General features: G+C 42.6%; 1 protein-coding gene across 10 annotated transcripts in view; it reads left to right on the top strand.

The window, feature by feature from the left end:
* ARNT2 (aryl hydrocarbon receptor nuclear translocator 2) overlaps positions 1-26,372 on the top strand; it is a 105,573-nt gene extending 79,201 nt beyond the window's left edge. For 9 of the 10 annotated variants that reach the window (XM_054836733.1, XM_054836737.1, XM_054836734.1 and 6 more), the window contains 8 exons: positions 471-622; positions 7,216-7,288; positions 7,429-7,552; positions 11,696-11,795; positions 14,389-14,527; positions 16,652-16,817; positions 19,402-19,538; positions 21,974-26,372. In XM_054836733.1, coding sequence (XP_054692708.1) covers positions 471-622; positions 7,216-7,288; positions 7,429-7,552; positions 11,696-11,795; positions 14,389-14,527; positions 16,652-16,817; positions 19,402-19,538; positions 21,974-22,072 — 990 coding nt within the window. In that variant the 3' untranslated portion in view covers positions 22,073-26,372. The remainder of the gene's footprint in view (positions 1-470; positions 623-7,215; positions 7,289-7,428; positions 7,553-11,695; positions 11,796-14,388; positions 14,528-16,651; positions 16,818-19,401; positions 19,539-21,973) is intronic. The other variant, XM_054836735.1, reaches the window with a different exon arrangement.
* Positions 26,373-26,645: the final 273 nt, after the last annotated feature.

Raw genomic sequence — 26,645 nt, 5'->3', positions numbered from 1 at the left:
GATATGTGATTTGGTATATCCCGTATATGAATTGTATAGCAAAAAAGCAGATAGTGAACCTCAAAATGTTTTTTATTGTGGGCTTTTGTTTCAGCTACAATGTTTTGTTTTATGGTTTACATATAAACATTTAAAAGAACTTCAGTTTGGTTTCTGTCAGTCTCTCTTGATAAGCATTCCCCATTAAAACCTTCTTAAAGCTTCCCTGTTGGTTGTCCTGAATCTGTATTCTTCTTATATGCAGACTGGAAAATGGCATCTTATACAACAAAGTGTAAGAGTTTCATACTGAAGGAAACAGCTGCAGACGTGAAGCGGATTTTGCTTATTCTCTTCAAATTAAGAATCTCCCTGCTGTGTCCATAGCTTTCTGTAATTCAAGTTTAAAACACACCAGTTCTGCTGTTTACTATTCATTTGCACAGCAGGTAGCTATCTCCTTTTATTAACCTTTCCAAATGGTTTTGCAGGTTGTGAAACTGAAAGGTCAAGTCCTGTCTGTGATGTATCGTTTTCGTACCAAAAACCGGGAATGGATGCTGATCAGAACCAGCAGCTTCACATTTCAGAATCCTTATTCTGATGAGATCGAATACATCATCTGCACCAACACTAATGTAAAGTAGGTGCCTTTCCAGATGCCCCCATATGTGGTTTTGAAAGAATTTAAGCATTGCTTTTTGCTGTGAAGCCTATTTCTAGCTACATTTGTTTCTCTATAACAGGGGTTTTCAGCATCATGAGATCTCACAGCGTAGCTGTTTCTCTGTGTCATTATCCTGCGATGCTTCCAGGGCCTCGCTGCACTGGGGGAGAAACGTCACTTATCTGTTATGTCATTAGACAAGGCCATTGATCTCAGTCCAGGCTGCCTTAAACCAGCACAGAGCTGCCAGCAGCACACCAGCTGCCTGATACTGGAGGAGGGGCCGCCTGATTCCTAAGCCAAAGAGAAAATTGTGTGTCCGTGTTCATTGCGATCATACCATTCCGTAGTCCTGGGCTGTGGATACTCTTACGGGCTGTGAAAGCTGGCAAGATGATTTCCTAGTAGGCTTGAGTGGGAAGGGTTCCTGATACTCAGTTAAGATCTTGTGGAATATCCTCAAGTACGGGGACAGATCCAACCCCTTATCCTAAGAGGGGAATTAAATCATCCTGTCTTTCAATTAATATTTTCAAAAATCTGTCATTGGACCTCTTAGGAGGACGTCAACCCTAGGAGTATAGTGAAGGTTTGTCACTGTGTAACTGAGCAGAGAAGCTTTTGGAGCCTCCTGAGTTCTGAGCCAGTAACTGCAGAAGCTAATCTGGCCTTGAGAAAGCCATTGCTTTACAGTGTGGGGGTTTTTTAATAAATATTTCTTCTTTCCAGTATAAACTTAATCTATTTCTAAAACAAAATCTGCTTCTGGTCTAACCAAATATTTTTTGCCAAGTTCTTTAGCTCAGGGGAAATTACTGGTTTTAAGATCTCAACCTGTTAGACTGTAGGATGGAAATGCTGAAGGAGCAGTCTGGTAGAGGAGATGCATGCTGAGAGCTCCACTTGCAAAACCAAACCCCTGGGGCTTTGGCATTTGAACTTAGAAAGTTAATAAGTGTCTCTGGGTGTTCCTTGTTGCTCCTTTGGACATGACACATACCTGGGCTAGAAGGGCTGTGCTTTCACTCACTTGAAACCCAGCATCACAGTCGTTTTGCTCAGGTTTTTTTTCTGCAGACCCAAAAAGTTGGGCTTAAACAAATGAATAGTTAAGCTCATTGAAAACAAGCAAATGTGTCTTGAAATCAGACAGCTAAATATCTCCCTGTCTGCACTGTGCATCAAAATAGGTATTTCCACATTTCTGCTGTCCCATATTTCTTTCCCAAATAATTTGTATATGCAAAAACAGCCTGCAAAATAAGAAGCAACTTCTGAAATCTATCCCAGGCTGGCTCAATTGTGTTTTGTTCCCAAGAGTCCACAGATCAAAAAGCGGGGCTGGAAACTTATGTCGTGTTGACTCTGGGAATGTTTTTTTTCCGAGCCTCCACTATACTGTTCAGCTTGGCATCGCAGCACTTACTGTGATGAATAGGAGCGTACCAGCTTCTGGCTCTTGTTATATCTCTCTTGCTGGGTTTGAATAACAACCCAGAAATGTTGACCTAATATGGAAGTTGCCTGCTGCTACTTTGACAGAGGATGTTCCCTCTTTCCTGTCATGTTGAAAATGTTCTAGTCTTATGGCAAGATACAGCCCATTATACGTTGGCTTTTGAATAGGAGAAAGAATGCTTTATTCAAACTGTTTTCTGTTTTTCCCTATTCTCTCCCACTTCTCAAACAAATTTCCAAAGAGGACCTACTATAAAGTATTGGTGTTCCTGCCTGTTTCTGGATTTTTTGGGGTTTTGGGGGGTTTTTTTGCACATTTGGGGTCATGTTTTAACTTCTGATTTCCTAGATGCCTTGGGGAGTTGTACCTCATGGTGACTGTTGATTTCCACCTCCTCGTTAGGCTCCTGCTGGGACTGGTTGTTCGGCACCAACCCCAGTGTGCGTGGGCCGTCTTTACGTGTCGGTGGAAGTATCAAATGCTCTGGGTCCGGCAAAGCGCGTCACGTGGAGACCAAGCAGGGTGCCTTCTACCGCGTGGTTGTAGGCAGTTCTGCATGAATTTTGATTTCTCTATCACTGTGATAACACAGTCAGCTCTGTAGAATACAGATGTGAGGCAGTTAAAAATTCAGTATGAAATTTGAGTCAAAAGATGTTGGTTTAAATCAGTTTTTAACTTAGGATAGTTTAAAGCCACAGTATGTGTGTCTGTCGACGGAATAGCTCTCATTTTGCGTTGGTCAGTGAACAGCATTTTCGCAGAAGACTGTAGAGGGCAGTGGTGGTTCCACTTGTGGAGGGATTAATTGATTTTTTTGTTGTTGGTTTGTTTGTTTTGTGTTTTGGGGTTTTTTTTTAAAGATATTCCTTTGGAGCTTCAGTCAACTTTCCAAGCTTGCTTTTGGTGCGGAAGGATAACGAAACATTAGGTTCAAATGTTCACTTAGTTCCTTTAAAAAAAAAAAAAAAGAAAAGAAAACTTCTTTGGGTTTCACTTGGGTGTAGTCATCCAAGAGAAACTTCCTGGAGAAATGAAGCATATAACGTTTAGCATTTGTGCTGGGTTCGGCTGAAGAGTCCCCCGTTTGACCGCATCTTCCTGTGTAGCTGGGACTGTTTGATTTCCAAAAATAAATAATAATAGTGATCACCGTTTATTTAACATACACACAGAGCAGCATTTGAATAAAATAATCTGTCATGGTGACAGAGAAAACTATATAAAAGTCTTCATATATATAAAAAAAAGAAAGATATTTTTCAGACCTTAATGGAAATTCTGATGTTTCACTTTTGTAAGCCCCAAAGTCCTACGTTGCCCTGTGCGCGTTTATGAATCCTACAGTTGTCCTGAGTCGCAGGAGCTTTGTCTCGGCGTGAGCTGGCACAGGTCGCTGGTGGAGGCAGCCTGCCGGAAGAATCAGCTGCGCTTCTGGGAGAGAGATTTTCTGTTTCTTATTCTCATGGGCCAAAATACTAATGAGATCAACTATTCTGATAAAATTCCAGTCGATGGTAGCGGTGCTAAAGCCTTGCTTTCTCATGATCCCCCTGCCATCTGTGGGCGATCTGATCCCTCAAGGCCAGCGTAAGACAGAGCCTTTCGCAGGGGCGACTTTGGAACTCTAGGCTAAAAGAGAGAGATTTTGAGAGTTTCTGAGAGGGGATTTTACAACGGCAGCCCCAAGGCTTTTATTACTCCCTTTTTGTCCAAACCAGACACAGGAAGCGTGTGTGCCTGCATTACATAAAAATAGCTTGGTAGGGATACAGTAGTATTGTTTCTCTCCCAGCATAGAGACTGTTCATTTTAAAGTTCAGATCCTTTTTTTGGTTACTCTGATGCCTGGAAAAGGAACAGGTGACTTCGGTGTTCAGAGACGGAGATTAATTCAGCTGAAATCCTCTCCAGTGTCAAAGGAACTTTCACAGAATCTTCCCTTTTCCTCCAAATACATTAATTGAAATAAATGTGAATTAACTATCAAAACCTTTGAGATTCGATGAACCATTCCTTGCTCAAGCCCAGGGCTTTCCCAGTTTCATACCGAACCTGTGGGTGAGCCAGGAATTCCTGCAGCGCGGGCAGAGTCCTCTGCTGACCCAGACATTACCTGCCCTGCTGTGTTGGTACCCTGCAGAGCCAGGAAATTTCCCTTGCATTTAACTCCTTGAAGCTGTGAAACTGAAACCAAGGATAGTTTGGGGTTTGGTTTCAAAGTCAGAAGGCAGTTTTGCCCAAACTGATAATAATCCCTTGTTTCTGTATCATCTTTACAAAAGCAACCTAGGAGTTGGATGACTGCAGGGACCTGCATGTCTTGACGACAGCAGCACTCAGCTGGTCCATGAATTGCTGCGCAGTTTCTTTAAGGTTTCAAGCATCATTTGAACTACTCGTATGGTAGCAGCAAACAACAGCAGAAGATGCTAACCTGGCTTTACATTTCCATCTTAATTAAGTGCAGCATAGCTTGCGCAGAGTTCAGTGAAGATACACTTAAGTATTTGGGTTTTATAAGAAATAGATTTGGGAGGTTGTTCCCAAAGTTCAGTGCTGTTAACACAATGTGGTATTTATATTGTACTGCAGCTTAACGAGTATTAGAGATGAAAGATAGAGAAGGGTGAAGGAGCACTAAGTTAGAAGTGCCTACAAAACAAATAACTAGTAAGTATTTTGTTTGGCTCATTTGTATGTATATGGCTGAATCAAGAAAACATACTTTATACGGAACAGAAGAGACCTAATGTGCTGTTTATTGACACACGCACCAAGTCGTTGGTAATAAAAACAAATGAAACGGTGTAATTAGCTTTCACGTTAACAACAGGATTTAATCGGTGTTTATTGGCCACAGGGTGGTATTTAGAAAAACTTCCCCATAGATTTGCCGTGATTAAATTACCTCCCGTAGTTCTCTTGGAAAAGTATGCATTTTATGCTTGCAAACAGAATTTCTTTGCATTCCAGAGGTAATTTTTAGGAATTTTCTATTGGCTAAAATAATGTGGACAATCCATGGTGCTCTAATGACCTGGAGGACTGACTTTTTTTTACATGTTACTCATAGCACAAAAGTGATTCTGTGTATTATGGGGTCTTACACCGTAAGGCTAGCAGAAGGCTTTTGGCCGTCTACTCCGATCTTCTGTTTGTTGCAGGTCACAGATTTTTGTCTAATTTGCTACGGAGACTACTGACTGGTGTTTGAGCAAAGTGTCTTCTGGAAAAGCATCAAGGGATGGAAAAATCTGTTACTTACTTCAGTAGCTTCTTTGAGTGGTCCCTCACATTCCCATCAGTTTGTGCCTAAGTTTTCGTTGACTTGGTCTGCAAGTTTGTCTCTCAGTACCTTGACATTTGAATCTAGTTCAAACTTTAAAAGAGGATTTGGATAAAAATCTGAAAGTCAAGCCTGTGGCCAAAAACGTATCCTAATTTTCCAGCGTTTCAAATCCATGATCTTGCTGTTTTGCAAAATCTCATCTATTACTGCCTGTCACAGTATAGTGGTCGCGGTGTGTAATTCCTGTCCGTTAGGTGGTTTTTCTTCAGAAAGAGACCAGAAACGTACAGAAATTGTGACCACTGTCAGGTATCATTTGCAAGGATCTTTTTTACAGGGAAATCTCAAGTTGTCGTGCCTGTGCATCAGCTGGCCCGTTGGCTGGAAGCTGCTTTCCCCAGAAAGTTGTGAAGTGAAGGTGATGCCGTGGCCGTGCTGTTCAGGGCTGTTGCTTGATCAGGCTAAAGCTCGAACCCAGCGCTGTGCTGGCAAGACCACGTGGCTCTCTGCTCTGCCATCCCAGCTTGGCACTGGGACAAAGCCGGGTTTGTCTGTCTGCAAACAATCACACAAACCGATGCTCAGACAAGTGAGGTTGTCTCTGATTTTTTCTTTTTTTTTTTCAATTAGGAGCTTTGAATTTGTGTCCCTTCAGAATTAACAAAAAAAAAAAAGCAAGCGAAGAAATGGCTTCAGAAGATCACTGTGCTAGATATATTACAACTATACGAAAGATCTGTACAGTTTTATAAATAGACGATATTTGCAATGTAGACTGTGAATATGCCTGACTTACTACCACTTGCATGATCCTGCAGGTCACCTGTCAGTTAATTCTCATGACTTCCGATGAGTTTATCTGTTGATATTGGCTAATTATTGTAGTTAAGTAACAGCGCCTGACACTAAACACAAATCAAGTGCATTTCAAGAATCTGCAGAGTTTTCAACACTTAAGTTCTTCATTCTGGCATATAGCCCCTAACGTTTATTAGCTCTGGCAGTTTCTTTTGAAGTATTTTTCTATTGCTGCTGCACATGTAATTTTTCCTAAATTCATATAATTGGATTAAGGCTATTACTTCCAGTGATTTTTATCTCATTTAAACAATGGATATTTTTTGTTCAGTTCTGATTAGCATGAAAAAGACGCTTGTGTTGTCTGTATCATTTGTCAACACAAATTGATTTTACATAATGTCTTGATTTTATATAGTCACACAAGCAATTTATTTCTGGACACTCGCTGCCTTAAAAGCTTTCAAAAATTGAGTAGAATCTGGGCTTGCGTCCTGAGGAGAGTAGAACCAAAGCATGTTAAATCGGTTTTATTACAAAGAAGGATTTATACGCAGCTCTTTCTAGCTCAACAGGTTCTTCCATTTGGTCTGACGTGCTTCAGACAGAGCTTTGATCGCTTTTTCTTATTGACTGGCATAATTCTGCGTTAATGTTACTGGAGGTTTCCTGTTTACTTCAGTAGGATCAGTGAAGGGGCCTGGTATATTTGTCGTTAACACGAGGACGACATTCTTGGTGTCTTAGTAGGGAATTCTGAAATCCTTTATAAAGAGCTTGTATTCCATCCTCCATTACTTACCCACCTACATTTTTGTGCTATTACAGCAAAACTGTCCATGTGCCCTGTTACATTCCTGTGGTGCAAGCTTTCTCATTAAAAACAGATGAATCTCACAGGAAAGGATTTACTAAATCATCTGAGAGACGTTTCGCTCAGAGTATAAAATGGGAGACCGTGGCTGTTCCTTTTTGTACCTTAATTGGTTTTGTAATGAAGTCATTTTGTCTCCTTTGCAGACAACTTCAGCAGCAGCAAGCAGAACTTGAAGTACATCAAAGAGATGGGCTGTCATCCTATGACTTATCTCAGGTGAAATTTCTTGGAGTTTCTATCTTTTCAAATGTAAAGCAATGGCAGATTCCAGCAAAATTAAAAACACACTCCTGTCCCTGAATTCCTTTTTGTTGAATGTGATGGAGGGAATTACCTTCCTCTGTGTATCACAACAGGTGCCTGTTCCAAGTATACCAGCTAACGTTCATGAGGGTGGAAAGTCTGTGGAAAAGCCTGATGCTATCTTCTCCCAAGAGAGAGATCCTAGATTTGCCGAGATGTTTGCTGGAATAACTGCTTGTAAGTGAATGTCCGTGACGTTTAATTCTTAATACTATGTTAAGCTTGGTTACGTGATGTGGAGCACAGCTTTGAGCGAATGAAGGGAAACTATGTGGCAGAGAAATTTCCAAGCAGCATTAGTCTTCAGGACGTTTCCTAGAATTTACCTTTAGTTGATGTTTCCCCTAAAGATGGTGAGGAGTGAATTCAAGGAAGGAAGGACAGCTTTCATGTCACCAGAGCTACCTATTTTTGATTCTCTTTTCATTTCACAGGGGCACCTTAAGCAGTGTTCATAGATACTAAACGTACTGAACAGAACTTGCCATTTCTAAGTATATATTTTCTTTCTTAAACAGCAGCTGTGAGTTCATCTTTCTAAATAGACAGGATTAAGAAAGTTACCGTGTAGTCTTAAGATAGGCCTGCAGTTTTTTATCAAATCACCACCTTTTGCATCGATGCTTTCAGAGGCATATGCTGCCTTGAAGTGTAATAATACTTGTTTTCTGGTCGCTTGAGGCATCTCCAGTCATGTTACCTGTCAGTGAGTCCTTGCTCTTTTTGCCACAACTTTTGAACTCGTTGGCAAGTTCTTATAAAAGTGACAGGAGTCTCAGAAATAGTATGTTCTTCTGTATTTTGTGAAAATTACTATGAGGACAGAGTCCATACTGAGTGCCCTCACCGAAGGATTTCCCAGCCCTGTTCCAAGAGGTAGCAGCCAACTTGTCAGTCGGACAGGCGTAGCTGACTCAAACTAGCCCCAACCTATGCTGCCTGTTGTCCGAACAGGCAGAAGTCATTGAGAAGACTGGCAGCTGAAAGGGTCATCCGAAATATATCTGTAGGAAACCAGGCTCATTAATTCCCCTGCTCATGGAAGAACTTGTTAATTGTTTATTGTTCTTCACTGTCCTCACTGAAAAAGAGAAGATTTTACATTTGTTTTAAATAAATCAACATGCAAGTGTCACGCAGTGCATGAAGGAAACGACCCACAGGGTTTGACTCCAGGGGTGTTGGGAGATGACCTCACTGCATTGGTTTCTTATGTCTGGCTTGGCCTTTTCAAATGGAGAAGGCATTGTAACTGCAGGAGAGACTTGATATTCTGTCCTCCTGTTGCTAGGACTTCTCCGTTATTGCTGTTCATCCTTATCTGTCTACTCTAACAGTGAAGTCAACAGCTGAGGCCATAAAAAGGGTCTATTAGAAGGTAGCAAGCCTCCAACCCTGAACACCAGAATATGTTTTTCCAAGCAAGAACATCCTGCTTTTTGGCTGCCTTATTGGCTCTTTTTCAGGCAGCTCTCAACTGTTTGTGGGAAGGGGTTAGGGTTAAGGGTCTGGCAAGCTGTGAGGTTATGTTCTTGGAAATGCCATTTCTCTTTTCATTCTTATCAATTTACAGGCTATGCTTTTTTTGGGACGTTCACCCTGTCTGAATTTCTCATGGGAGCTGTGATCAAGGTCTTCTCTGAATGATAAAAAGAGATGCTTCACAGTTAGAGACGAGATACACTGTCCAAAACCAATATTGACAAACCTGCATGCTGCCTGCAAGACATTTGCATTATGTTGATACCCGATCTCATTCTGTGCTACGTTCTGTAAAAATGCAGGTTTGACATAGGGAGATGGTTGCCATAATTGCATGCAGTGACCGCACATAATTAAAAAGCAAAAGTGGGGAGAGGTAGCCTGGCTTCACCAATTCACGCAAGTGCCTTGAAGCACGGGGTGATGTGGTTCTCACAGAGATCTTCGTTCTGCAGGCAGAAGCACTGGTTCTGCTGGGAGAAGGGCATATCGTTGACCAGGATAGTGGTGGGGTTTAGAGAGAAAAAGGTCTAAGGATGCAGGTAAAACACCAAAACAAAATAGGTTTTCGGTGCTGGACCGAAGGCGAGAGCAGAGAAGTAGCGTGTAAAGTCCTGAGTGGGAATACAGCTGGGAGAGATGTGGGCCAGATTTAGAGGCTAAAGAGCATTGGATGTAACTCAGGAAAGAGATTTTAAAGCTGATTTGGCTGGTTGCGATTAGGCTAGCCGTTCCCTTTGTCTTGGCCTCATCCTGCGGCACAGACCCCAGTAGCTGCCATGGCAACTCTGCTCCACTTGAGGAATTCCAGTTCATTTAGGGCACTCTCCATTTTGCTGGTGAATTGTTCTCAAATATCTAAAGTACCCGCAGGATTTTGGCTCAGTCTGTTCCAACCCTGCGAGTTTGGTATCCCTATAAAGGCTGGCCTTAGAAAATCTCATGCTAGAATGACATAACTGCAAAAAAAAAAAAAAAAAGGCAAAATCATCTGTCCTTTTCAGAGATATCCCAACCCATTCTTAGTTCTTCCTACTACATACACAACCTTCTCTAGACCTTGTCCTCATTTCTCCTCATTTGTTTTTTTTTTTTTAAATGAGAGCGTAGGTTTGCAGCCCAGACTCGGTGTCTGTGCTGGGCAATATGTAGCCAGTGAGGAATTTCTGCAAAATTCTACATGAATGAGGAAAAGCAATGACAGCTTCCATCAGTGGCATACACGCTCCTCCTCTGAGGCTCCTGTGGGGTAATTTGAGGAGACTTTTTTCTTTGGGAAGGTGAGCTCAGGGGTTTTTTTTTAGGAACATAATGTAATGTGAACTCAGGTAACAGAGAAGAGCTGGTATGTGTTGGAGGCCATTGGTGAGCCACACTCACAAGGTCTCTAAAAGCTAGGGGAAACTAAAAGATACTTCTGTTACTTGTGAGTTGGGTGGGCCTTTTGTCCAGGAGAGCATCTTGTGAAATGAGTGGCAAAGGGGAAAATGAGGAGGCAGACTTGATTTCTAGGCCTGTCTGAGGTGCATAGCAACAAATAGTTGCAAAGCCATCAGTGAGTTGTGGGTTGTTTTGCTTTGGAGGTAGTAAGGAAAGATGGGGAAAGTGAATAAAGGGTGGTAGAGCAGACCTTTAAATTATTTTAAGAAAAGTGGTAGTGGTGAGGTTTCCCTGGGCTTTGGAATAATCCAGTGTCAGAAAATTAAATTAAGGCACCGAATAGCACTGTTCACCCAATCTCGTTTCATTCAGTTAAAGATGGATCTCCAGTTGCCACATTAAGAGTAGACTATAAAAGTTAATGGCATCTCCGTGCGTGTGTTATTCCCTCTGCTAGTCTGTCTTACACCCCACTGGGATGCTTGCATCCTGCTTCATGGCTCCCGTCAGCCACATAGAGGACAGAAAAATCCGTGAGAGCGCGGTGTTTTGCCTTGCCGCAGCTCAGGCGCGTAAGTCTTGCAGACGCTCAGAAGCGAAGTGCCTCCAGCAGCCACCTGTGAGATGGAAATGCAGGTAGGGGCTGCAGGATCACCCGGGTTTGCAGGGGGTCACCCCGAGATCTGCGTGGGAGAGTCCGTACTCCCCTCCGGCTGTCCTGGAGGGAAGCAGGCTGTCAGCTGATTAGGACAGGGGCTCTTTGACGCCGTTCCTTGGGATGTTTAACCCGGTGGGGTGTGGGCCCTCAGCTGCTACCTGAGTGCAAAGAGGCTGCGATAACAGCAGGAGCCCTGGAGGGCTTCTTTCGGAGCCAGAAATGGACCCCTGCCTGTGGCCATCCCCAGGCAGGCCACAGAGGTTCACGTGCATCAGACCTTCTTCAGACCAGGCTTGTTTCACGTGGCATTCCTCCATTCCCCTGGGCAGACTCTCCCATCTTTCTTCCGGAAAACCCTTGTTCCCCTTTCCAGCCCATAGCCGGGACCCACGCACCCATCGCTCCCCGCCTCGGCCAGAGCCGCTCTCCATCTCCCGTTCCCCCTCCTGCCTGCGTGGTCAGGAGCAGCTTCCAGCGGGCACAGAGAAGGTCTGGGCCGCGTGGCTGGAGGGCACGTACCAGCGTTGTGTTCCATGCGAACAATAGCATTAATGAGGTACATCCTGGGATGAGGGTATGAAGTAGACGCAAACCAGCTGTGCCTCTTGTTTCATACTGAATTGTCATATAGCCCTTTTGTGTCATTCTTAATGTGTTCCACAGGGCTGCTTCATAAATCTTTAAGAAGGAAAGAAAAATCCCCGCTGGGTATATACATTGCAATTCTCATTAAATAATTTTGCCTTCATTTTCTCATCCCCTAAACTTTTCTCTTTCTGTGATTTGTTTTTCTTTTGTAGCAGATAAAAAAATGATGGCCTCAGCATCCACAGCAGGAAACCAGCAGCTTTACTCACAGGGAAGCCCATTTCAGCCAGGACATTCGGGAAAGACTTTCAGGTACTGTAGTCCAGATGCTGAACGTATCAGTTTCTGTCTGAGTGAGGGACTATTCCCCTTCCATCTGGTGGAAACAAAACCGACCTAAGGCGCGAGGGCTTTCTTTACATGAAGGAACTTTGCTTTGCGCACACTTCACTCCTACATGATGTCTCAGCGCTTGGGCTAGGCTTACAAGCTGAGAAGATTTGGGTATCTCTGTTAAAAATAGTGGCTGGTAAGTAGACGCTCGTTGCTGTGATGATGTAATTGGACAAAGCTAAGAGGCAGCAACAGATCATGAAAGGAAAAAAATCTGAGAGGTGATGGGGCAGGCTCAGAGATCAGAGGAACGTTCAGCCTAGGAAGGTGCAAAGATTTGTTTTGCACTTACAGCTGTCCAGTACTTCTGACGGCTGCATTGAAGGGCACCGGTGTGGACGCCTTATTAAAGGGAACAGAGGGATGCTTCTTCCATAGTCCCTGGTGAGGGCTAGGACATGGGCATGAACAGTTTTCTAAGGCAACTTCCAAATACAGATAATGTGGTGGTCTTGCGTTTTCTGAGGCATTTTTGAGTTATTTAGAGCGCATGTCGTCGCCTACCAGCTGGCAACACAGATTTGGCTAATGTCAAGTTTAAGAGTTTGCCTGCATTTCCAGTCACTTTTTGAGTGTGGTACAGTGACTATATTTACCTTAGTGCCCTTCGTCTCACCGTTCTGGGATGGTGATACTGAAGTTGCACTCTCCTGTTTTAGACCAACTAAGGTTGTGAAAGTGAAGGAACAGTCAGTCAGAGGCTGTCAGTTCCAGGAATTAGAAGACATCTGCAAACTATAATTTTATTTAAACTAATGTGTTTTTAAAGTTATAATTGCTAATAATCTCAGTGGGAAGAAATAAAATCCCCGTGCGTGTGTTTTGTCAAATTAAAACCAAGAATAACTTGTGGGGGGGAAGACAGTAAATTAAAATGTCTTTTAATTGGATATTGTATATTACTGAATAGTTGACTTGCCATCTTGGGATTTGGCGTGTGTTTTGTTCGTTTCCTGTGTTAATTCCTGATGTTTTAACTATAGCTTTTTTTCCTACTGCTGTTCTATTACATCAAGTAATGACACATCCGCTAGCATTTCCATCCTCGATGAACTGTCCTCCAGGCTGGTGCATTTGGTCACTGAGCCTGGGCAGCCTTTAGGCACTATTTTGCAGACTCCTGGTTTCAAAGTCTATATTCCAGATGCCGTCCAAGCCCCTCAGACGATGGCGCTTGCCAGTCCAGCTGGGAAGGTGTGGGCAGCAGGGCCAGCCCTCCCCAGCAGCTGTTGTGGGCTTCCGAGTTCAGCCAGATTTAGATGGACTTTGTGGTCCACATTCTCCTCTTTGGAGATTCTGTGGTAGTAAAAAATAAAAATAAAATTTAAAAAAAATAGAAAACAAACTCTACAAAGAATTTAATACACACTTTGCTTTTAGGCAGCTTAAGAAAGAGAGAATAACAACTCCCATATTCAAATGCCTGCCACGTTTTGCTTGCCACTCTGGGAGGGATTTTGTCCTGCTTCCTCTCTGCTCAGCCTTGTTTACTTCTTTTCCCCAATCTGCTCTCTTCTTTCTCTGTAAATAATTGTGAAAACAGACAATAGGGAAGGGATTGGAGAAAAGAGCAAACTGTTTCAATTGACACACAAAAGCATTTTTATATGTTGTGTCTTTGTTTATATATTTATGTATAACATGTAAAATAATAAATATATATTTTTATATATAAAAATATATAAAAGCACATTCACAATGTATGATTATGTAGATTCAGTTGCTCAAGACTTCCATGAGAATAAAATGGTAAAGTGGAGTAGTCTTTCATAAAATTTTCCTTCTAATTAGGAATTTCTGGAAAATTTCTCTGTAGTGAAATTCAGTAATTAGGAAACAGCTAACAAATAAGTAAGTTCCTTTGAAAATACTGTTGTGTTGGGTTTTGTTTTTTGGGGTTTTTTTAATTCCAAAGCTATTACATTAGTTCAAGTTTCAGTCTTGATTATTCTTTTGCCTGAGTATATAACTACATGCTCGTCTTTAGTATCGTTTGGTGAAAATAGGAATTAAAAGCTCATTTTTTTTTATATATATAACACACACTTCTTCATTTCCCAGGCAGGAAACAAATAAAGAAGTATTTCTAAGTATCGTCTTTTTGTGCATCTTCATTTAGGATGACATTGAAGTAAATGCTTAAATACTGTTGACTCGAAGCACAAATTTAAAATCATGTACCTGATGAAATACTCTCCACAAGCAAGTTATTTTTAATGTATTATATATTAAACTACTATGGAGCGAAGTGTTTATGCAGTGATTTTATTCTTGCAAGCCATTTCAAAGAGATTATAGGAATAATTCAAATTAATTTCGCCCTCTGTGTCTATTTGAACTGACATTTTAGAATGATAATATGCTTCATAGTTTTGTGATGGTTTAAAGTCATTTTTTATTAAGACAGATTGAACAATTACTTTTAATGTGATTATCAAAATTTCCATATCTGGAATACTTTTTGTGCATCGAGAACATATCTACAACGGAGGCACTGTTTCTGTTCCTTTAGTTCATCTGTGGTACATGTGCCTGGCGTGAACGACATCCAGTCGTCTTCATCAACAGGCCAGAATCTGACACAGATATCTCGCCAGCTAAATCAGAGTCAGGTTGCCTGGACAGGAAATCGCCCACCGTTTCCAGGACAGGTATTGATTAAAGGTGTTTTATTTTCATGGTCATTAAAGATTTGCAATCTCTGTGCTTTTTACAAAAGAATTAGTAAAGTCCATTCATAATGCGATTAAATGTACTTTGTCATTATCATTTGTCGTCGGAGAGAAATCAGTTCCCCCACTTCTGTTCCTTGGCAGGTTATAATAATTTGAGGCAGCTGGCCTACGCGTAACTGCATTTAGCTTGTAATAATGTTCATAACAGTGGCAGTCGCTACACTGACACAAATCCCAGTGGAAGGTCTCGGTCCTGCACTTATTTTTATATGTGCACTGAATGAAATAAAAGAGGACAGCTGTTACGCTTTAGTATTAAGGCCATGCATTGAATCTTTCTTGGACCAAGGCCTTGCACCCGGCGATGTTACCCGCAGTTGGTAATGTCATCAGAAAGGGGCACGTACAAATCCAGGCGTGAATTCAGAGCAGAGGCTACTCAGCCTGTTGCCCCTCCATTAGCGCTGCCCGGTGTAGCTCACGCTGACACGTGCTGGAGGAAACCGCGCATCCCTCCATCAGAGGTCCTGCGCCTGACAGCATTAGCCCGGAGATCGCCTCTTGTTCTTGTAACAATAAAAAGAAACCCTGGTTTGAAACTCTGTTAAAGACAAATAATATGAAATAATCATGTTTGATCTATCGTTAATGCTGCTCTTAATCACTTTTGACTTTCCATTGTTCGGTAGGCTAGAATGGCATGTTGGGGCGGGTACTAAATAATTTCAGTAACCGAATTGTTTTCCACATTAATCACTGATTCTTCCCAGCTGTCAGTGTGCCACGGTTATTCTGTCACACCTGTTTAATGAAATCCAGTCGTAACACTTAACTTTTTTTTTTTTTTAAATGATGTGGAGGATGCTAAAAATTATTGAAACCCCCCCCCCCCCAAACTCATCCCTCTTACTGTCCAAATTCTGTCCAAGTCAACAGAGGGTGTATGTGAGTCTAGGGAAATTGGAATTCATTCCTCCATCGTAAATAGGGTTAAGCCTTGCAGAAGTGACACGTCATGCTCTCACTGTCGCTGTGGAAAGCTTTAGAAATGTACGATTTCTTAGCTTGGAACTGAGCTAAAGACTTAACATCTTCATCATGTTATATGCCTGTTGGGATCTGTCTTCCTCCCCCAGCTCCCCTGCATTTGTCCAAGAGAATAGCTTCACCTGAGTGCATTGATTGTCAATAACAGTGCACAGCGTTATCCAGAGTGTAAGCACCTTTAATTTCTGTTTGTGGAATTGGTTAGGCAGTGAGTTTTTCTCGGAACTGCTGATTTGTTCATAACATGGGAAAAGATTTACAAGCAGATTCTGTCCGTAGCATTATACGTTGCTGTAGCCCATGACTTTGGATGAGACACTTCACCTCCCTTAGGCTCAGCATACATGTTGTACATGTCTCAAAGCAGTCTTGCAGTGTTTAATCATTTGTGTAACATTCTTGCAGATCCTATGACGAAGCCATTATGCAGATGAAAATGACAGCAAGGTGTGGTTTTTAATACCCTTGAATTAATTCAGCTGCCCAGTTAAAGCAAAGTTAGACTGTTTCTTCCCTCCTCCCAGGGCTGGTGATTCACACTCCCTCCCAAGCCTTACACAAGGCGAAATAACTTTGCTGCTTATACTTTTCAGGCAGGGAGAGAAAGCAGCTTATTAGCTTTGAAACATCTTTGACCGTTTACCCCCCCACACTGGAGACTGATCATCTGAGAACTGCATATATTCTGCAAGACATTCAGATAACCATGATTTTACTGTGACACTGCAAAATCAAAATATCAGGCAAATAAAGGTGAATTCTTTATACCTGTTCAGTTTGAGATTCGTCCTTGTAATAGAGGTGAAGGAAATCATGTTTTTCCAAATAGTTCTGATATTGAGTACATGTGTGTTGGTTTATAGTCTGTTGTGTTCCTTATGCAGCAATAAGTTGGCTTTGACAGAAATGAAATATGGCTGAGACAGGAATAACATGCCTGTTCGCATCTGCAGAGGTTTTTTTAGTCTTTACTTTACATTGTTAAAAATTGAGTCTGCTGTGCTGTTCCTCAACAATAAAACTCATCCCTTTCTTTTACCCCTCATTCCTCAGCAAATTCCATCTCAGTCTGGCAAGGCTCAGTCCTCTCCCTTTGGGATTGGAACAAGTCACACCTACCCAGCTGATCCATCATCATACAGCCCCCTTTCCAGCCCAGCCACCTCTTCTCCGAGTGGGAATGCCTACTCCAGCTTAGCAAACCGAAGTGCAGGGTTCGGTAAGTTTTAAATGACTTAACACAGAAATGCACATAAAAATGAAGCTCTCCAGTGTTAACTTCCTTAAAAATCCTCCAACCTGTTGTTTTGGTGGGTCAGCTGGGAAGCCCAGGGGGGGATGAAAGGGTTTTGCTTTCTCGCGTTGAGCAGAGTGGACTGAGATGACCTGTTCCCTCCATGCTGCATCTCCTCCACATCCAACACACTTCAGAATATTGTGGCATTTTATGGTATGAGGGCTGCTTTTTTTTTTTCTCTCCCCTTCAGTAAATAGTGTCATGAAAGATTCAAAAGTTGCTTACATCACTAGTACACATCCTCCCAAATTGTGGTCAGCAGGTTCAAGTTCTTTTCGCTTCTCAGGAGAATGCTTAAATGGCACAAATTTACATTCTTTTAATTTTTCAACTTCCCCGGCTGCATGCTGGTATCCCCTTGCCCAGAGATGGCTTGCTGGAGTTTGGCTGGAAACAGGATTTTTTTTTTGTACCCACACTGCTACTAACCGAATCGGAGTAGGTGCCATGTTTCGAAATTGCTTTCTTTTCCTATTACATGCTAATTTAGGGGCTTTCAGACCGTGACCCAGTAGGTGACCCCTCGATAAGTTTTCTCCACCAGCAAAATAATATTCAAGAGTAAAAAAGATGAATCCATCAGTGATAAACACACGTGGAATCCATGAAAAATGTTGCTGGCTGATAACAATGTGCAATTCCAAAAAGCATGCGTAGCAGTGCGCTAATGTGTGTCATTTTTCCCTTATGCCTTGAGACTAAACCCGGCGCGGATCAGCGGCAGCTCAGCCTCCCGGAGCGCAAACCTGCGCTGCCTTGCCTAGGAAAAGTGCATTGAAATGGAGCTCTTCCCACAGGGCTTATTCATGCCTCCATTTCCATTTCCACCGGGCTTTGTACATTTGTTTATGAGACAGCCTTGCATTTCAGGCCTAAGCTACTTGGCAAGAACCCTTTCACCTAATGAGAAACATTTCCTGACCTACATCAGTTGGGATACTATTAATAACACAGCCTTCAGAGAGACGAATGTCTTGAACCTCTGGCTGGCAGGAACCGTTTTGCTGAAAAGAAGCATCATTTGCCTCCCTGAGTTCATTTCAATGTATTGTTCTGAGAATAAAAAAACCGACTTGCAGCTTTCTTTTAAAGGGTAACTTAGACGAATTTTGTTTTGGCCCATAAAATGGCTGCAGGGTTTCTGAGTCAGCTGAATTATTGGTTGTGGTAATGTCAGTAAGGGAAGAGCTGTAATTATCTACTTCAGATGTAATAGAAACACGTCACTGCAGCCTGTTTACTTTCCAGTAAAATGTTCACTTTATCTGTTCTGCACGGTTTAGCTGGTAGCCAAAAGGATTGGATTAAGCACGTGTTTCTGTATTTTCCGAAGCCATGACTATGAGTAGTGACTGATGTGAAATGATTGAGTCTGGTTATCGGAGCCCTGACATAGCACGTGCGTGGAAGTTTGGCGTGGGAAGTTTGGTACCCTTGGCAGAGGGTGCTGCCAGTTGGGGAGAACCAGATCTACCCAGCTTGGCGCTCTGCAGTGAGGGGAAAATAGCCAAAAATAGTAGGAGCAGTTATATGGAAAAAAAAGGGAAAGGGAAAAAGAAAAAAAAGAAAAAATATTTGGAGGGAAAGCCTAAGCCTCATGGCAAGCTTTCTAAAATGCTAGTTCTTAGGAGACATTTTGGATAATTTTCCTTCAGTTATTTATAAATTTTATACATTTGGGGCCAGTCTGTAGAAATACAGGGTAAAATGAGTCCAGCTTAAGTGTGACCTGTGATCGTACTCATGAAAAATGTATGTGTAATAAGTGACCAAATTAATGTGTTTGACGTTACGTTTTTTTTCTGGTAGACTATTTAGAAGAAATCCATCTCCCTGAAATTATCATTTACCATAAAACCTTGCCGTTCATGTTATTCTCTGTGAAATCTAAACGGCCTCAGACTTTTAAGAAACCATCACCATACGAACAGGATAATAATTTGCTATAAGCTGCATGTTAAATAAATAATTGTGCAGCTGTAATATTGGAGAACAAGATAGTCCAGCAAACAACTCTCTGCAATGAATACAGCAAAGGTTTTACATCTGCTTAGAAAATCTGAAAGCGTGCTTCTTAGATGAGTAGGTGCACCCACTGCTCTGCAAGAATTTGTCTTTTAAGGAGAAAGAGGATTCAGATGATGCAGTTTGATTTTTAAGTGAAATGGCAAATATTCCTCATTAGTGATTAAAAAGTGGTGAGGGGATTCTTGAAAATTGTCTTCCAGTGCCTGACTTGTGGTGGCACTGTGCATTTTGCTGTGAGCAATTCACCTGCCGTGACTGTGCAGCCACAGCAAAGAACTTTGCTCTTGGGTTGGCCCCCACCCTGCAATCAGGGCCGAGACTCCCTTCGGCTTCCACCCACAGGGGCTGGGTGTCACGCAGGGTCTTTTTTTCCAAAACTTATTTGTAAACACGGGCATTGATGGATAAAGCCCCAAAAGCAGGCAGGCGTTTTGAAGGAGCTGCTCTCTGACTTCTGCCCTTTCCCCCCCCCGTCCAGCTGAAGGTGGCCAGAGCAGCGGCCAGTTCCAGGGGAGACCTTCCGAAGTCTGGTCCCAGTGGCAGAGCCAACACCACAACCAGCAGAGCGGCGACCAGCATTCGCACCCGCAGCCCAGTCAGACCGAGGTGTTCCAGGTGAGGAGAGTTCAGTGAGACCAGAGTCCACCTGACAACTTCTCGCTGCTGAGTTGAAGAACCGTGGCCCTCGATGACCAGGGTGCTAGCAGGGCTCGGAGCAATTCCCTCTTGCTGTGTGCTGCCGGAGGTCTGCTCTGCTTTTAGCTGGCATTAGCTCCAACTGAGATGGTTCTATTTTCTGCCGAGGACCAGCATCTTTGCTGATTTAAAATGCTGTTTTCCCTTCTCTGCACCCTATACTCGCAGCTTATGTGTTTTGGGGGAAAGCTGTTAAATAGTCCCAGTCTTATCCTGGTACTGGCCTCTAAAATCCCAGTCAAGTCCAATTAGACATCATGTAGACATCTTTGATAGTTCAAGCAGGAAAGGAGTCTGATACTGCATAGAAGAGAGAGGCCAATAACTTTTTAAGGTTAAACTCAGTCAGATAGCTGGTAAACAGTCCTCTTCAACTACCTAATTTTGTAGTATTAAGTATAATTTTGGGGCCTTCGCTACAGATGGGGTGGGACTTTATAAGTTAACTAATAAGGTCTCTGTCCTTGTATAACTTGTTTTTAAATTAGATCAAGAAAGCAGTTTGCAACAAAACAATGCAGATAAATGCAGAAAAGACAGTTCAAGCCCCAAGCAAGGTTTAGAAGTGGGGCACCTCGTTATCTTTTAGAAAGTAAATTCACCTGCAAGACCGGGCTCGTGCTCAGTTGCTCGCAGGAATGCTGCAGAAGAGATATTAGCTTGAAAATATTCCTGTGTGAAGGAACCATTGCTTCACACAGAAACGAGTAACATCACTACAGCTGGACTAACTACCTGTCTGCACGCTTGTACCCCACGGCCCAGGCAAGATTAATTAATCTGTTGCTTCTCTGTTAGCAAAGTTTAATCACTTTGCACGTACTTTAACACAAAAGCATATTCAAGGTCGCTCCGGTGGAGCCGATGGCAGCGTGGTTCGATGGCCCACAGACACACGGGGCTCCCAGCAGCGTCTTGCTCATGTCTCAGGCAAGTGCTGCATCCCAGGAAACGTCTCAGGAAATCAGTGGGCAGGAGGGCACGGGAGGACTGGGCTCACCTGCAGAGCTCTTGGAGGTGACTCTGCGTTTGGAGGGAATTAGGATAATAGCTGGATGTGATAAGAAACTTGGTTCAGAGACCTCCAAGAAGGTGCTTGGCCTGTTTGTGCCTGAAGCCAGCCCTGGGTTAGGTGGACATAAGGAGAGAGGCAGATGGAGAGGGGAGCTACCCTGCCGGGTCTGTACCTGAGGAGACCTTGCCTCAGAGGCCCCAGCAGCAGAAATGGCGTCAGAGGTGGAAATTTAAACAGGTGGGACAGCTACAATTTCCTCTTGGCTGAGGAAGAATGTGGGAAAACATAAAATAAGTGCAAGTTTTGGTCAGAAAATGAAGGCTGACCCTGGCAGCTGAGAAACTGCCAGTTGTGTCCACAGCCTCTTTCACCACCATCTCGACAGGGATGCTACAGAGACCTCAGAGGGATTTTAATCTGTCTTTATTTTGGGGTAACTTCTCAGTACACAGCAACTCTCAGTAGTTACTCCTTCACAGAGCAGATCTGTGAGCTTTCTTATTTGCTCTTTAGGTTTTATTTTATTGTAAGGATAATGAGCCATCCCTGGCAAAACTTGGCTTTGCAGTAAGAGCTTATTATTGTAAGGACTGACAGGAAAAGCAAGCGTAAACTCTGGTTTTCTCAGCAAGGGATATCTTTTCCCTGTGGCTTCAGTCTCCGGCTGAGAGGAAAGGTTGAGTATTTTTTGAAGCCTCCTGCAGGGACCTCACTTGGCTCAAGACACGTGGGAGCAATTACCATGAAATTCCATTTCTCCTGAGAAGTTCCTGCTATTTCTTCTGCCTTTATCCATGCATGAAGGCTGCTTAGGCATCTTGTTAGCTGGGGTGGATGTCCAGTCTTTAGTGTTCCTTAGAGGTCAAAGAGCAGTAATACGTTCACTTACAGAGTGGTGGTGAGGAGGTGAGACCTTCCCCAAACCCACGCTTATACAGCAGGAGCTCCTTTCTGTAGGGTGCAGGAGTGTGGGGGATGTTGACTACTTCCCGTATGGTGAAACCAGAGAGTTTGCTTCTCTCCATATGTAGCTGCCCGTTCCAAGGGGAGCTGTGTCAGCCTGGGAGGAGTATGGGGCAGCTCAAATGTGCCTTATTCAGAGGAGCAACCCAAAACTTCTGCCCTGCTAAAGTCCCACCTCCCGTTCAGAAATGCTCCAGCAAAGCATAAGCAGCACATAAAGCTTAGCCTAACCCCCTGCGCAGGTCTGGTTTTCAGCTTATTTATCTAACCTTTGGCCTTTTCTGCTTTTACACTGAAAAGATGAACAGGAAACAGTTTGTGTCTGGATAACGTGTTAGCAAGTGACACTTCACTTTGATTTTTCTTTATCGTGCAGGACATGCTGCCAATGCCGGGGGATCCGACGCAGGGTACTGGCAACTACAACATTGAAGATTTTGCTGACCTAGGCATGTTTCCACCATTTTCTGAGTAGCTTGCGAAGCAGAAATAGAAGTTCTTCTCCAAGGCCATTTCAGTGTAATTTTGGCTCTGCTTTTTCTGTGTTGCATTTCTGTAGAAGCTACTAAACCAGAAGACACATTTCTCATGTTTCAGATAGTGGTGTAGGGCTTGCTCTCTCCTCCTTGGGGTGCGTCATTGCCGAAAGAGGAGCTTCAGCACTTGTTAATGTTCATTGACAGCTCCATTATTTTTTTTTTTCATTTTATTGTCATCTACCTCAGAGATGAAAAACTTTGCTTGATTTTAAAAAAAAAAAATCTCTGAGTCTTAAACATTTGAATGTGAATGATACATAATATTTCCTTTGAATGGTAATTTTTAAATAGATAATGAAGTAACAAAGACTAACAGAGAAGAGGTAAGGTAATGTCTTGTTACAGTGCCTACCGCTCAATTTCGATGCCTTGCTTTAAGCTTAAGTTTCTGGAAGCAGACACAATATTCTGTTTTCTTTGATTCTTGTAGTTTTTAGGTCACTTTAAATGTAAGATTAAGCAACATAATGTAGGCCTCTCTCACCAGAAGATTCAGCTCCGCCTTTTCTAACTTAAACTTGAATGTGTGTACATTTTGGTACTTTATGTATATCTTGTGCTGTATGAAGTGATTTCCTGTACTGGTTTCTTTTGACTTTACAAAGGGTCTGTTCCGGAGTGTACTGAAAAGGTTGACGATATACGTGGAGGATTTAGATATCGTAGGAGTCTCCATCGCTTTACATAGGTGTTCTTACTTTTAATTCAGGTGGTTCTCTATTCAGAACAAGCATTTACTTACATAAGCTGTTAGTCTGTTTTTGCACTGAATTGAGGCCTATAACTCTACACATTTCTCACTGGCTGCTTTAATTTCTATTGTTCTTGCTTTCCCAAAAATATTGCCTCTTAAAAAATGACTGTAAACACATCAAGATTGCATTTTCTATATTAGCTGCATTTCCCTTCTGTGAAGTACTTTTTTATACTGTGAAACCTCACATTTTAACAGTGCAAGGTGGTGGCCTATTACTAGGAAATCATTTAAGCTCATTTGCTGCAAGCAGTGAGATGGTTTTGTAGTGTATCATTTTTTTAGAGTGAGTTGGTAGTAGATATCAATTGGACTATCGTCCACTGCGTACACAGTGATAACTTGAATTTTTGCTTGGATTCCCAAGCAATCACTCCTGTTAAACCCTGTTAACCCTATTCTGTTAAATATGGGATTTTCAGCTTACCAAGTATGTGGAGGACTCTTGACGTTTCCGAATGCTATATGCTTTTCCGCAGAGGTAAGTTAATCACCTTCCTCTTGGGCGAGTCACCTACCATATGTCTTCAGCAGAAATGTGGTAGAAAGCTTTTTATTCAGTATTCATATGCATGATGAGTTACAGAGGTTGGGTTATAAGGTCAGCATTTTTATCCAGATCGTTTCTTCTGGGATGGGAGCAGAAGGAATCACTCATGAAGAACAAGGAACCCGGAGTTCTCGCATGCAGGTTGTTCATAACCTTTGAGGTTGGATGGTGGTGGCGAGCCTTTGCAGAGGAGGAAGGGGGCAGCTTCCCTCAGCCTTTGTGTATTCAGGGGCCGTGACGGACCTTGAAACAGCAACCCCAGGGCATAGCCCCCATCTAGAAGATCTCGATGTCCGCAGCGCTTCTTAGCCCTCACTAAGGTCTGCCTTCTGGTAGCTCCTCTTGAATTCTGGGGTGCTTCTGATGGGAGGCACCCTGCACATCACTGCAGCCCATCTGGCCTGCAGCCTGCTCTGGCCACCCAGGTTCCATGTTGAGAAGCAATGCAGGTGGCTGGGCTGCAGCAAACGAGACCCAGGGACGTGGCTTTAACAGTGAAGCGTATGGTGGTGTTCCCATCTGACTTTGCTGTCTCCAAGAGCAGCATGTAGTTTTCAGTGTCCGGGAAGAGTCCTTCCTACTGTTTCTCTTGCTAAATCTGGGACCAATCTCTTGCTCTACATGCAAGTGGGGCTAGGGACTCTTTTTTTTTTAGGAAATTTTTGTATATCTGTAGATGCAGTACTGGAGAGGTCTCCGATCTCCTGGTCTGTACTTGCCTCACCAAAATCACACTGAGAACAAACAAAAAAACCTCCTCTCTCTTCTCTCCCAGAGATCGGGAAAATACCTTCTTAGGCGAGCAAGCCAAGCACTTATGAACTATTCTTTTAAATACATGGAAATTTATTCACATGGAGCCTTCTCTCTTTCTGCTCACCCTGCTCAGACAAATGACTGCTCATTGAATTAGGTAAGGCAAAGCTCTGCGGCTGAGCGAGGTGGGCAGTGTCTGTGCAGCGGGACGTGCTTTTAACAGGGGCTGATCACGAGGGAGAGAGCAATAGGTGAGCAGTTTGTATCCCTGCGCAGAAGATGCTTGACATGATGAACGTCATTTTTTCTAAAATTTTTTAAAAACATTTCTCCATAAAGTGAAAAACGAATTGAAAAAGTGCTGTTCCTCTGTTTTATTTTACCCAGCAAACTGCTCGAAGTATATTTATAATTTACGTTTGTTCCTGAATTCAATCTAAAAATAAGGTTTTTAAAGTAATCTTTCTCCTGACATCAGTGATGATAACTTCCTCAGTGTGTCATGGTTTTTATACTACTGTAGAGGGCTTCTCATGTACAGGATTTGGTTGTGCAGTTAGAAGTGCACTGTTAGCAGAATTTCAAGCACATCTCTCTCTGTTGTTGTTGTTGGGTTTTAAATACAGTATTATTTTTTTGAAGCCAATATGCCTGAGACATCAGAGCATGGACTGCTTCTCACCTTGTAGACCACTCCGGCCTTTCTGGTTGGGAAAGGGGATGGCTACCCTGTGAAGGGGCAGTCCGGACAGTGCCAGGTTTGGGTTTTCCCTGTGAGCCATCATCATCCCTCATTTCTGTTCCACCATCCCGAGCCAGTGCTTTCTTCTCGGCGTTTCCTTACCTCCCCTCCCGTTCCCGGCCGTCCCATCTCTGCAGCGCTTTCCCACGCCCGGGTGGGAGGCGTTAGGTTGCCGTTCCTGAGCCAGCGAGGAGGGAGCACTTAATGACTTTAAAGTTTGGCAACTTTGTGCTTCTGACCGAGTGAACGAGCATGTTCAGCATTTGCTACCGCCGCTGGGCATCCTGCGCTGCCCTCGCCGCCTGCTGCTGTCGTGTCAGTGGCTTGCTCCTCTGAAACAGCCTCGTCCCAGGTCTTGTGGCCAAAAAAGCTGCGTAGCGGTGGCTGTGCCGTATCGTTTTGTCACATGTTTTGTTACTAAAGCGACTTACTTATCCTATAGGTGCAGTTCTAAAGTGCATTTGGAATGCTAACGTTTTTATTACGTGCCCTTGGTGTAGCTTTGCTGGCACTTTGGCTGCCGGTTTCCGGGATTTCGCAGGTGGTGGATTTCTCATTTCTTTTGTGTTTTTTAAGCTGGAAATAAAGCTGTGATTTCGGATCAAACTGTGTTGCAAACGCAGTCGTTCTTGAAACTCAATCTTTCGGGTTTTAAACTGATGGAGCAAGAAACTGCAAATAGTAGTGGTCAGGGTGAGTTATTTCAATGAGCGGGCATATAGACTGAGAAGATTTTAGATACTAAAATAATGACATTCATTTATTGAGAGAAGCAATCCTGTTTAACAAGAGGGACTCCATCAGATTACTTGTTATAAGTGCTACTGGCAGTACCTGTGGTGATGCTTTAACCAGATAGTTCCATTTGTAGCTTCGTTGCCTTTTTTTTTCTTCTTTTGAAGTACAGTATGAAACTGTAAATACTTCTTGCAGTACTGCCTTTTTAACTCTTAATTACTTTTGGCACAGTGTTAAATAGTGTTGGATTTACCCAATTGCTATGACATATATTTTTATACATAGGTGTACTCTTTTTTCGAGAATAATACAGCCATTTTGTCATTAATGCCTTATCGGTGTCATACTGCTGTTGCTCTTTGTTTGCAAGGTATCGAGTGGACTAATTTCTAGTTCAGATATTTTCACTTTTCCTGGCAGTGCTCAAGTTTGGCTTCAGGTGATTTTTGCCAGAGTCCCATTTTTCACAGTTGTTAGCTGTGAGAAGAGGAGAATGTGGGCTTGGTTTTGTTTCTATTAACAGAGCAAAGAAAAGGTGATGGCATCTAATTCTCTTTAAAAGGTCAGTCTTTTCCTACTCTAAACCAGAGTGCGTTTCAGGGAACTGATGACTGTGGGCAGTGATTACTTTGTGTAGATTAATGGTCTTTAAAAAAAAAAAAAGAAAAAAAGAAAAGAAAAAGAAGAAAAAGAAAACAACTCAAAAAATGGGCTTCTGTCATTGTTAGGCACTTGGTTACTTATCTGTTTAAACTCTTCATATTGATGTGAAATTGTGTTGTGGATAAAGTGTATTTTGTACTTCTGAATGTTCTATATTTATGACTAACAAGTACAGAATCAGTTGTGTGTATGTATAACTAATAACTGCCTTTTTAAATTTCATTAAAATAAAAATGTCATGAGCTGTTGTTAATTCCTGTCTTTCTGTAAATAAATAAGATATGCTGTTGGGAATTGTCAAGTAGG

This window comes from Grus americana, chromosome 10, assembly GCF_028858705.1.
Source record: "Grus americana isolate bGruAme1 chromosome 10, bGruAme1.mat, whole genome shotgun sequence".
Lineage (NCBI taxonomy): Eukaryota > Metazoa > Chordata > Aves > Gruiformes > Gruidae > Grus > Grus americana.
The sequence above is the reverse complement of the archived record's forward strand: the minus strand, read 5'-3'. Positions and strand labels throughout refer to the sequence as shown.